The sequence below is a fragment of the Cnephaeus nilssonii genome (assembly GCF_951640355.1).
Source record: "Cnephaeus nilssonii genome assembly, chromosome: 10".
NCBI classification, from domain to species: domain Eukaryota; kingdom Metazoa; phylum Chordata; class Mammalia; order Chiroptera; family Vespertilionidae; genus Cnephaeus; species Cnephaeus nilssonii.
This window is the reverse complement of record NC_137081.1, coordinates 3,744,323-3,756,989: the sequence shown is the minus strand read 5'-3', so window position 1 is coordinate 3,756,989 and position 12,667 is coordinate 3,744,323. Positions and strand designations below refer to the sequence as shown.

The window sequence follows — 12,667 nt, the reverse complement described above, 5'->3', positions numbered from 1 at the left end:
AAATTATAACTTTTTTTTTATACTAACCTCACATCTACTTGTTTCCAGCCATCATTCCCTTGGCTTCATTACCCAACCACGCCAATTAAGCATTCTTTTAAAATGTTACACGATAGCCCTGGCCGGTTTGGCTCAGTGGGTAGAGCATCAGCCTGCAGACTGAAGGGTCCCAGGTTCGATTCCAGCCAAGTGCACAGGCCTGGGTTTTGGGCTCGATCCCCAGTAGGGGATGTGTAGAGGCAGCCAATCACTGAATCTCTCTCATCATTGAGGTTTCTCTCTCTCTCTCCCCCTCTCCCTTCCTCTCTGAAGTCAATAAAAATGTATTTTTAAAAAATGTTACATGATAAAAATACAAGCGACAAATATTACAAATATTCAGGGTGCCCTCAAGTTGAACTGTCCTCACGTGCAAAATGGGATTCCTTGAAGCTACAGGGGCAGAGCTGAGCGGGTCCTCGAGGGGCACTTGTGGAGATGCACAGGCCCCCGGGCACGTCCCCGGCCTGGGGTCCACCTTCCTCCTCCTGTGCCCCAGCAACCCCCGAGGCCGGCCAGCCACGACCGCAGCCCCTTCAGGTGGGTTTTGTGGGAATGAGATGGGGCCACCCCCGGAGCGTGTGCTTCTGTACTGAGGGGTGTTTGTGCTCGGGAGGTGTTTAAACGTGTCTGAAAGGGAGCTGAAAGCCGAGCGCCAGGAAGGGGAAGGCGGGGAACCTTCTTCCTCTTCGTGCTGAGTGCGTCCAGGCAGACGGCAAGCGAGCGTTCGCGACGGACGGACACTCCCTATTTGCGTTTGAGAGGCTTCCCTTGAGAAAAAAGAAACTTGTTAATAGATGACACAAAGCACAGACAAGGTTAGAGCATTACGACAAGTGTCAATCACAACAGCACCAGCTGAGGTCTTTCTTCCTCTTAAAAATCACCTTTAGCCGAAACCCGTTTGGCTCAGAGGATAGAGCGTCGGCCTGCGGACTCAAGGGTCCCAGGTTCGATTCCGGTCAAGGGCATGTACCTTGGTTGCGGGCACATCCCCAGTAGGGGGTGTGCAAGAGGCAGCTGATCGATGTTTCTCTCTCATCGATGTTTCTAACTCTCTATGCCTCTCTCTTCCTCTGTAAAAAAATCAATAAAATGTATTTTTTTTAAAAAATAAAAAAATAAATCACCTTTAACACAATATTCTCCCACAAACAACAGTGTTCTTGCTCCTCCCACTACTTGATTTAAAAGAAAAAATGATGCACTAATTTGTACACACTCTGTAATTTTGTGAACATCTTAAGAAAATATTAGTCATAAAGCCAAATGAACTATAATCATCATACATACAGGAAAAACTTTTCTATAGTACAGGGTGGGGCAAAAGTAGGGTTACAGTTGCTCATACGGGAAATAGCACAATAACAACACAAGAATCAACTGTTTTGCCTACTCACAACTGTGACCCTGCTTTGGCCCCACCTGTACAAACGTAAACCCCAGTTACCCAAGTGCTACACACCATACAGGTAAACGCCTCGAGATGGTTCAGGTGTTCGTCTACCCCGAACTCTCCTCACAGTTGCCTAATACATGCGTCAACGTTTCTGAAATATTTCTGAAATACTTGTTACATACACTCAATTAGAGCCAGGAAGTGATCTGGCGCAGACTTTATATTCAAACACTACGGAATTTTTAGAAAACCAAGTCGACTTCAATTCTTTGTGATTTGAAGTGGGGACAGAGACACAGCAGCCAAGCAGCGCCGGGCAGTCCCCAGGGTGGAGCCACCAGGACCAGGGCGGGCACACGCGCTGGCTCTCGCTGCAAGCCGCTGAAAGAGCAGAGGAAGGAGGTCTGTTACCATGAATGCACATTTTTATTCAAGACATAATAAAGGTAGAATCTAACAAAGGAAACTTGGCCAGTTATCCACCCCACAGTGGACAGTGGACCTGGGGAGCATTTACAACACAGGAGCAAACTCGTACATTTCTGAATAAAGCTGTCTTCGCTTCTGAGAGAGAGCCATTTCCTAGCTTTTGCTGATAAGGCTTGGTCATTTGTGTTCAGGAACGCTGACAATGCACACCACACAGCACGCACACACACCCTTCACGCCAAGAAAGCACCTAGGCTGGCCGAGTTTCTGCAAGTCCCTAGGGCCCTGTAATGAGATGGCTGATTTCTCCATGGATTCAACTCCAATTGCCTTCACTCTGTGTACTTCCCCTGATTTTTAACAATAATCAGATCCATGCTTATTCGGCTTATACCGCCTTCAAATTATACTTTCAATATTGGACGTGATAGCTTCAAAAAAATATTCAAGGCCTCAGTTTTAAAATTCTCCTTCAGTGTAACGCACCAGGATGATAGCGAAGAGTGATGGGACTGCTCTAACATGAAGCGCACGCAGCTTCCTCCTAAAAATCACTGGTTAGACTACAGATCGGATTCTGGCCTAGAATTCTGGTAAAGAATGTGGGGTTTGTTTTTTGGTAATAAAACAGGAGTTGAGGATGATTCAGTCCTTGGAAAAATCTTAATAGCAGCCACTCATTGATGAAGCCAGTCATTCCAGGAGTCACAAACACTCACAAATCACTCTTAGCATTGATTAAGTTTTTGGTGGCCTTTTTTTTTTTTTTTTTTTTGTGTGGTTACCACTTTAGTTGGCAATATCCGACTTTAAGACAGAGAACAGCTCCCACTAAGCCTTATTTTAAATATTACAAACTGTCCGCAGAAGATAGACTCACAGAGGCTGTAATGCTGATGATGTCTTAAGTAGCTCCCCCATGGACGGGGGGGGGGCAGGCTGTTGAGGCTACCCAAAGACATTTTGGCTCTAGAAATCAACACCCCTACTTTTCAGCGTGTTCCCATTCTTCCACAGGAGACTCGAGCAGCTTAACAGTCTTGCTATAAAAGCAAACAACTCTTGTTAACAAACCAGAAACATAAAAGGAAACCGACCAAGAACGGTTTTCACAGTTAACCATAAATAAAAGTGCGGTGCGTGTTCAAGTAGGGCACGTGGTTCACACACCACGTGCGGTGTTTGGCATCGGTCATCTTTTCAAGGCTCTGCGAGGGTCCCTGCCATTACTCATTGTGGCCGTGCCTGTCTGATTACCAGCTGCTCCAGCTGGCGGCGGGCTCCCAGGCCCCCGGCCATTGCTTCTACCAGCAAAGGAAAACTGGCATCCCCGCGGTTCTGGGCTGGGCTGAACCCCATTTCCTAAAAGAGAATATAAAAATGCATCACCATTTTCAGACACTGATCTACAGAGGTGCACCTACTTGCCGTTTCACACATGGTATTAATGCTTACAAGTAATACTGGGGAAAACAAATGCCTTTAAACTCTTGGGGGGAAATCCCATTAAGTTCTAGGTTTATTCAAACACGAGAGGCCCGGTGCACGAAATTTGTGCATGGGGCGGGGGGGTCCCCTCAGCCCAGCCTGCACCCTCTCCAATCCGGGACCCCTCGAGGGATGTCTGACTGCCAGACATCCCTCTTGCAATTCGGGACTGCTGGCTCCTAACTGCTCACCTGCCTGCCTGCCTGCCTGATTGCACCTAACCCTTCTGCTAGTCTGATCGCCCCTAACCGCTCTCCCCTGCCAGCCTGATCGCCCCTAACCGCTCTCCCCTGCCGGCCTGATAGCCCCTAACGTCTCTGCCTGCCTGCCTGATCGCCCCTAACTGCTCTGCCTGCCTGATTGCTAACTGCCTCTGCCTCGGCCCCGCCACCTTGGCTTTGTCCAGAAGGACATCCAGGAGGATGTCCAGAAGACGTCCACTCTATCCAGTTTAATTAGCATGTTACCCTTTTATTAGTATAGATGTGACTACTGGAAATATACTGACTTGATGCTGTACTAACAGGGAGAGGAAAAAAGAGCAACTTGGGCAACAGAATGAGAAACGGGTCGAGTAGGAAGAGCATAGGTAACGCACTGCCTACACCACCAGGGAAGACAGAGAAAGGGCAAGTGGCATGTGAGTCCTGGCACTGGGCTCAAATATGGCCAATAATGACTCACGAGAACGTAATTCTAACTTTTTAAAGAAGTTTCCACAGTGCGGTGATCAGCTACCAGCTCAAATGAGGAACAGGCACCCGAAATAAACTCTGGTCCCAAAAGACTTCTCCTCAGTTACCTAAGGACCAAACTTCCAAAAACCTTCCACCTGGTCGCAAAAACCACGAACATGACGTTTAAGGGTATTTGAAGGTTAAAAGCTAATCTTTTAAAGGGGCAGCGATCGGCATGTGAAAAAGGAAGGTGAGTTATTAGTCTGAAGATAAAAGACTTTCAGTGCATAAAAATAACCAGTAGCTCTGCACCTGTCAGTCACTAGGCTACAGAAATGACACACCTCCGAAACGTGGACTTCTCTATTATTAGCCAACGTTCACCACTATTCCCAGGAACTGGCCCAAATGTTTCAATACAGAGTGAGCTCAATCAATTAGTTTAAAGGCTATCTGCTTTCTAGAAAATCAGCTATTTGGGAATTCCCTGGTTACCAGTAGTTCCCTTTTAGAACTAATTTATGCCTAATGACAAAATTTTTCCTCTAAAGCTTTCATAAAATATATATTCTAGAATTCTCACACCTGATTACAATTATGAAAAAAAAAAAAAAATCTTACCCACTGATCCAAATGTACCTGTACCCATATTACCATTCATGGAATTATTCTTCTGTTCACTATGTGCCTAAAAAAAATATTTTAATTTAACCAAATGAAGACTAAAAGTCAAAAACACACTTTTACATTGTTATAACATGTTGTATCCATTCCCTTTTTTAATTTCTCAGGTTTTCCTAAACAAATTTTTAATATATTTATCCAAGTCCATTCAATGTTAAAATACTGATGTTTCCCAAACCTTTCATTTTATTGTACTTCCTGGTATTACTCCCCACTCCCCAAAGTGCTGAAATATATGACACTACAGAACCATATTCAGACTCACAAAGCCAACAGAATAAAAAAGGACTGTAAAAAGGACTTTTCATGACTTTTTAGACTGTCTTCATTATACTCTGGGTATGACAGGGTTGGCAATCTCGCCATGGAATTATGGCAGACGGTCAAAATCAGCCTCGTCATAAAAGCAGACTTTAATTACCCCTTTGTTTGGTTGTCCTCGATAGTCTGGATTGGGTTCACTGAAATTTGGCACTTCTGAATAAACCATACAAAACCTGAAAGAAAATAAAGCAAAAGTTAAATGACTTCTGAAATAATCAACCTTTCTTTATCTAACATGCGTAAGTGACAGGAAGGAAGAATTTAGGTATCAAACAAACTAACTAAAAAGCAACCTGCTAACTAACTCTTAACAGAAACGTCCTCCATGCGTCTGTTCCATAAAAGCATCAAATATGTGATTGCCTACAATGTGTGGAACATTCTACTCTGCATTTTGGTTCTTCTTCTGGGCCATAAAAACCAATCATGGCAAAGAGCAAGGACACAGAAACACATCCGTCCTGTCCTGTCCTCCCACAGGCTGAGGCCACGGAACCACGTGACCCGGGGTTCCAGAGCGGGTCCTCCAGCACTGGTGATGGGTTAGCACCGACCCATCCACACTCTCTCATCCGGTCCCCTGTGGACCACGCGCTGGGAACCTGCAAAGATAATCATTCAAGGTTAGGAGTGGATGCTGAGGCATCAGTACAGACACCACAGTGACAGTACAGCCCAGGGCTTCCTGTGAGCTGACTGTGGGCTACATGAACGTTATACACAAGCCCCTCTCCCCACAAATAAGGAATGAGAACTAGTTTTGGTAAATGCTAGGCTGACCCTAACAAAGCTAAGTCACCAGGAACTGAGTGGCCTCCAGTGGTCCTTCACTCACCTGACCTCCGTGACAGACACTTCTCTACACAGGAAGGTCAGGACAGGAGCCTCATCTCTCAGTAACGTTGATGTGAAACCCTTCCACTGCCCCAATAATACTCTAAATGCAAACATAAGCCATACGCGGATCCTAATTTTCCTCCCAAGAGTGTTCCCAGTTTCGGATCTGTAAAAGCTGGCAACAGCCTGGCTGGTGTGGCACAGTGGTTGAGCGTCGACCCCTGAACCAGGAGGTCACGGTTCAATTCCCGGACATGACACAGGCCTGGGTTGGGGGCTCGATCCCCAATACGCGGCGTGCAGGAGGCAGCCAGGCAATGCTTCTCTCTCATCTTTGATGTGTCTATCTCTCTCCCCATCTCCCTTTGTCTCTGGAATCAGTAAAAATATATTAAAAAGGAAAAAGCTGACAAGATTATTTTTCCACACAAAGCATCTTAACCCTGCAGTTAGGGAGAGATTTTTCATTTATTTATATATTTATTTGTTGGGTACCGCCACTGTTGCTTCTCTCCAAATATCCTCTGATTTAGTGGGCATGAAGTAGATGTCCAAGCATTAACCTAGCACCGTGGTCGGCAAACTGCGGCTCGCGAGCCACATGCGGCTCTTTGGCCCCTTGAGTGTGGCTCTTCCACAAAATACCACGGCCTGGGCGAGTCTATTTTGAAGACGTGGCGTTAGAAGAAGTTTAAGTTTAAAAAATTTGGCTCTCCAAAGACATTTCAATCGTTGTCCTGTTGATATTTGGCTCTGTTGACTAATGAGTTTGCCGACCCCTGACCTAGCAGAATGGACCAATGATGGGATGTAGTGCCTACACCCACGTTTATGAGTACCTCCCACATGTCTAGGCGAGCATGGGGGCCGCATTACCTTTACACCCCCAGAGAGGATGGCTCCTCCAGGTCGGGGTGGAGATTACCAGGCAGCAAGTAGTGCCTGGCAGCCACGTGCCTGTGCGGCACCTCGCCTGCGGGTAAACACAGCACTCAGGGGGCGCTGCCACCAGTCCGTGTCCCATGAGGACATCTTCACCCGTAAACAGAGAGGAAGAGCATGCGAACTCATGGCCAGAACGTACCCCTCGTGTCTTATCTGGCAATTCACTAGCCCAGTGGTCGGCAAACTCATTAGCCAACAGAGCCAAATATCAACAGCACAACGATGGAAATTTCTTTGGAGAGCCACATTTTTTAAACTTAAACTTCTTCTAACGCCGCTTCTTCAACATAGACTCGCCCAGGCCGTGGTGTTTTGTGGGAGAGCCACACTCAAGGGGCCAAAGAGCCGCATGTGGCTCGCGAGCCGCAGTTTGCCGACCACGGCACTAGACGACAGAAGCTACTTCCCAGGGCGCTAATGACACTGGAGCAGCTCATTCCCCAAACCCGCGCGTGGACCGCTGTTCCCGGACCCTCCCCGGGAAGCTGTTCCCGCAGGCGGGCTGCCGAAGGCGTGCGGGGGCCAGTCAGAAACGAGCCAAGGAAAGGGCTTGCCGTTTACACCTACCCGCCGTTTTAGGAGAAATCCGTACTTTTTTCAATCACACAAAACGTACTTACTCTCCGATTTTCTGAAGCTCTCCGCCCCTTCCCGTGTAAAGCGTCAGACACCCTTTCCACATGGAAGCATACCTGGAGAGAGAAGAAACATCAGCGCCGGAGAAATATGTCATCAGGTAAGTCTTTATACCGTATTCTTTGTATTGGGTGTGGATATGTCCACCAGAGCAAATCAACTGCAATTAATGAGCCTAACTTGAACTTGTTACTGACTAAGGAAAGACACAAAGAAAATTCGACTGCCAAAGTCTCACATCATCATCTAAACTCTAACTAACTCTGGAAAGCAGGTCTTTTTGCAAAGCAAGCACTGTTGTTATACCCCAAGGATCACATCTTTGGTCAGTTAACAGAACTTACAATTGCAGAGATTCAAGCAGAAATTGTTTTTAACCACAGGATAAATATAAAATCAACACCCTCGTGTGTTCTTTTATACTCGTTTACTTGGTCTCCTCAGAAATTGATATAATTGCTTTTCCTTTACTTCCACAACACACATAGGGTTCCCAAGCTACAAAACAAGTTGGTAAAATTTATGCCCTGACCCGTTTGGCTCAGTGGATAGAGCGTCGGCCTGCAGACTGAAGGGTCCCAGGTTCGATTCCAGTCAAGGGCATGTACCTTGGTTGCGGGCACATCCCCGGTAGAGGGTGTGCAAGAGGCAGCTGATTGATGTTTCTCTCTCATCAATGTTTCTAACTCTCTATCCCTCTCCCTTCCTCTCTGTAAAAAATCAATAAAATATATTTTTTAAAAAGTTGGTAAAATTTAATCCAGGGCTAAAAAAACTAAGATCACAAATCTTTCACACATCTACCTTCTCAAATTTGCAATTTTTAGCACCAACTTGAGTGAACTATTATTTACTCTTAACAATTTTGAATGCAGACAAAATCATTAGATAAAAATAACCTTACACATATATCTAGGAAAAAACTGTAAATTAATCAATATTATAAAAACCAGTCTAAGGTCTGGTTCCCAGTGGTTCTTTGTACAACTACTCTGGTAACTTCATGACTTAGAATAAGTTGTAATTAAATATTGTTTACGTATAGTGATAGTTCATCTTTTAAGTCAGGTAATAAAAATTTGCTAGTTCCACATTATATATTTATCTTAATTTATAGGAATGGGTCACTTATTAAAGATACCATTCACCCATCTTAGGTTGGATAAGAGGTGACTCAGAAGACAGTGTATTATTTCACCTTACTAAGTAAAAATTAATGCATATTTTGAGAAAAATTTGAAGTTACTGCAATTGAAACATTTCACTGTTTCAGGAATGAGATGGACATTTGCAGGGTTTTCTGATAAACATATCAATATTCAAATTACCTTCATTTAAATGTATACCTTTCTTCAAAAGCCACTTTTCTTAGATCCAACCGGAATTTAAGGGCCTCACAATGGCTGTATTATGTTAGAAAGTAAGGTGTAATGGTCCCCATTTTATAGAACAGCACACTGATGACGTATAATAACTTCCAGGTCACACTGAAGTTAGGAAATAGTAGTAATAGTTTCTTTAGTTTTGAATTCTTTAAATTGTACTCCTTGGTAACCGTATTCCTATAGGTACTAGACAGCTCCTGAATTTGGTTTTTCCCATTTTTTGGGTGCACAAACCTATGTACTTCCTCTGACTACAAAAGTATGAAATACTCGGAAGGAGATGCTGTTTACAGTGTATATAATACTGTAAATCACTAGACAAGATGCTTTAGCAGCCAAAACAGCTTTAATTATGGGAATCCTCGCCACACCCTCCCAGGCAGGAACGCGCTTGTGTAGGTGAAGGATGTGGATGTGTAACAGACGGTGTCACCGTGAGTCAGTGTGTGAGAATCCAGTCTAAATCCTGACTCCCACTTCCTTCCCCGATGGGACTCTGCCTCCCTTCCTGAGGCTGGGAGGCCTGTAAGGTATCTCCAAAGGGTCCCTCCTTCAGTGTCCAACTCTTCCCTGAGGGTCTCCTTACCGGGCCGGCATCCACTTCCACCCACTCTTCCTACAGTTAGGACCAATGCATTACAACTCTATTGACCGGATCCAAAATCTCTTTTAAAGACCCTTTTCTGGCCTCTTATCTTCCTGTAAAGATAAACTATCAAACAAACAGACGAAAAGATTGCGCTCAAGGACTTTGAAAAGCCCATCTTCTGACTTTTCTGGATGAAGACCCAGACGTCTCTCGGCCGAACGTTCTCTGCGTATCATTCTGGGAGGGTTTTTTGGGGGGTTTTTTAGTTATTATTTTTATTTTTTAATTTAAATTCTACATTGTGTTTTTTTTAATTCCTTTATTGATTAAGGTATCAGATATTTGTCCTGGGTGGTGCACCACACTGACCTTACAGTGCAGGCCACCAGCCATCACGTCCAAGAACGTGCCTCCCACACACTGTCAGCTTCCTCTCTCAATAGAACAGGCACAAAAATGCTGGCAGGATGGCATAAGTCATTAAAACGGGAGAAAGAAAAAAAAACGACCTGACAACTATATTAAATAATTTATGGGAGAGAGGAAATATTGACTATGGGAACCTTCTCGATCTATTTGAGACTCAGGGATCCCAGAGCAGGATTGAAAAGTCCATCTAACCTGTGCCCTGAGGTCAGAGGGCAGGGGGGGGCAGGGGAGCCTGGGTTCCTGGCTGAAGCCGGCTGCGCCCCAGGGCCAGGCGGCTGCACGCTCCCGCTGCCCCCCGCACCCGGACCGGCGGAGGGGCCCGCAGCCTGCACCCCGGGAGGCCCCGCCCCGCCCCGCACACCTACCCGCGGGTCAACCGGATGATGTCCCCCGGCTGGATGAGCCCCCCGATCTCGTCCCACACGGAGATGGTGATGCTGCCCGTCTTGTCGGCCACTTTGCAGGACCGCACCTCGTGGCCGTCTTTGGTTTTGGTCACGCGTCCTGGGGGTCACACACCAAAGGGGGGTTACTGGGGAACGGGGACCCCCAAGGGCTCCCGACGCCGCCTCCGGGACGGGCTGCACCTGAACGGTGGGGGGACCAGATCCAAGCCCGGGGGGGGGGGGGGGGGGGGGAGGCGGCACCACGTGGGTGGGGGAGGGGAGGGCGGGGGAGGGGGAGGGGAGCCCGGCGCCGTCCCTCCGGCCCCGCCGCGCTCGGGGCTGCGGGCGGGCTGCGGGCGGGCCGCGGGCCTCACTTACCGATCTCCAGGACAATAAAGACGACATTTAAGTTTTTCAGTCCGGGCTTAATGTCTTTTATGAAAAGAGGGGGGTCGCTGACCCCGTTCATACTGAGGCAGGTGCGGGGCGGCTGCGGAGGCGCGGGCGGGAGGGAGCGGGACCAGCTTCCCACCCCGGGGCAGGGGCAGGGCCCGGGGCGACCTGGGGCGGGGGCGGCACGAGGGGGGGCGGAAAGCGACTAGTCAGGGGCCGAGGAAACCGGGCGGAGGGCAACGAGCCCTAAAAAAAAAAAAAAAAAAAACACGCAAAAAAAAAAAAAAAAAAAGCTCACGGATTTAAAAGGAAAAAAGACGAACCACTCCGCACACCAACCCCGCTCCCAGAGGGGCGACAGGCAGGCCAGCGTGCGCGCTGCCCGCTCCGGGAGAAAAGGCAGAAAAAAGAGCGAGGGGCGCCTCTGCCCGGAGTCGCGCTCACATACACGGGGGCGCGCGCCCGATGCGTCCCGGGCGCCGGGAGAGGACCGGCTGTCACCGCGAACCGGGAGCGCACGCCGGCTGCTGCTGCCCCGCGTCCCCGACAGCGACTGCCAGTGCGCCCGCGCGCCGGCCCAGGGACCCCGGGGCGCCCCGCCCCTTGTGACGTCACGCGCAGGACACGCCCAGCGCCCCGCCCGCCCGGCACGGGGGCCCCGCCCCCTCCGCCTGCCAATTGGCTCTCAGCATCCCCGGCCTTCCGCCGCTTCCGCCGCCGGCGCCGCGGCCGCCTTGCAAGGCGTGGTCTGCCTTCGGCCGCCGCCCAGCGCTCCCCGTCAATCAGGCTTCAGGGCCTCCCTCCCTGTCAATCAGGCCTCAGGGCCTTCCTCCCTGTCAATCAGTCTGCAAGGCCTTCCTCCCTGTCAATCAGTCTGCAAGGCCTTCCTCCCTGTCAATCAGTCTGCAAGGCCTTCCTCCCTGTCAATCAGGCCTCAGGGCCTCCCTCCCCGTCAATCAGTCCTCAGGGCCTGCCTCCCTGTCAATCAGGCTTCAGCCTCTTCTGGCCTTTTTCTCCGCTGAGCTCCGTCCTGCACTCCAGCCTTCCGTCCCGCAGTCGCGGGGGCGAGTGCTGCGTGTGGGACCCAGTGGGGGCGCCAGGCAGCACGCTGTCCTCTAAGAGCAGCTTCTAGCCAGCAGGGCTGGTCGGGGTGGAAGGAGAAAACGGGGAAGGGGTGGGCCCTTAGCTACCAGTCTGGAATCTTAGGACCAGAAGGAACTTGGAGAGCCCTTGCACCCTCTCATTCGAACCGCCTTTAAATGGAGACCCCCAAAGGCGGGGTGGGCTCCCCAGCAGCTTGTGCGCCAGCAGGACCTCCCCAGGCCTCCTGGCCTGCTCCTGCACTTCCCTCTCTAATAGGCGGAGAGAGAAGGTGCTCAGTTCCTTTGCAAACTTCTTTTTCCATTGCCCTTCCTCTCTAATTACACCCATTCGCTTTTCTTCTCTATGCTTTTTTTTCTCTCTCTCTCTCTCAGATAGGCTATTTTGGAGAGCAATGTTAGGGTCACAGCAAAATTCAGAGTCAGGGACAGAGACTTCCTACCTGCTCTCTCCCCCCCGCCCGTACATAGCCTCCCTCGTTACCAGCATGCCCCACCAGACTGGTACATGGGTTCCAGTGGGAGAGCCTACATTAACACATTGTTATCACCCAAAGTCCATAGTTTACCTTAGGGTTCACGCTTCGTGTTGTAGAGCTCATGAGTTGGCACAAATGTGTATTGAATGACACATCCAGCATACAGAGTCCTCTCACTGCCCTAAAAATGTGTGCCTCCTCGTCCTCCCTTCCTCTCCCCGAACCCTGGCAACCGCTGATCTTTTTATTGTCTTCATAGTGTTGACTTTTTCAGAAAGACTTCCTTCACTTAGTAATAGTCATGTGCATTTACGTTTCCTTCATGCCTTCCCGTGACCTGTCAGCTCAGGAATTTGCTGTAATGCTGGAAAGTGGTGTGAAATAATAGTAAAAGCGTGGTTTCAACATCAAATAAATAACGAAGCATGTCCGTTAATGAACCACATCC

General features: G+C 48.5%; 1 protein-coding gene across 2 annotated transcripts; it reads right to left on the bottom strand.

The window, feature by feature from the left end:
* Window positions 1–2,505: 2,505 nt before the first annotated feature.
* NABP1 (nucleic acid binding protein 1) lies at window positions 2,506–12,449 on the bottom strand. 2 transcript variants are annotated; one of them, XM_079782323.1, is made up of 6 exons: window positions 12,310–12,449; window positions 10,227–10,365; window positions 7,443–7,514; window positions 5,138–5,213; window positions 4,654–4,720; window positions 2,506–3,229 (listed from the first exon to the last, which is right to left on the bottom strand). In XM_079782323.1, exons 3-6 carry the CDS (start codon window positions 7,502–7,504, stop codon window positions 3,060–3,062), a joined length of 375 nt encoding a protein of 124 aa, XP_079638449.1. In that variant the 5' UTR covers window positions 7,505–7,514; window positions 10,227–10,365; window positions 12,310–12,449; the 3' UTR covers window positions 2,506–3,059. The 2 variants fall into 2 exon arrangements, with proteins under 2 accessions (XP_079638449.1, XP_079638448.1); XM_079782322.1 differs by lacking the exon at window positions 12,310–12,449 and adding an exon at window positions 10,626–11,184.
* Between the last annotated feature and the right edge of the window lie 218 nt (window positions 12,450–12,667).

Excerpts from the sequence above, each read along its gene's own strand:
- NABP1 (XM_079782322.1), bottom strand. The coding sequence starts at position 10,716 with ATGAACGGGGTCAGCGACCCCCCTCTTTTCATAAAAGACATTAAGCCC. Across the intron at positions 10,366-10,625 it reads CTTTATTGTCCTGGAGATCG|GACGCGTGACCAAAACCAAA; the intron begins GTAAGTGAGGCC and ends TGTGACCCCCAG. Across the intron at positions 3,230-4,653 it reads AGGTACATTTGGATCAGTGG|GAAATGGGGTTCAGCCCAGC; the intron begins GTAAGATTTTTT and ends ATTCTCTTTTAG.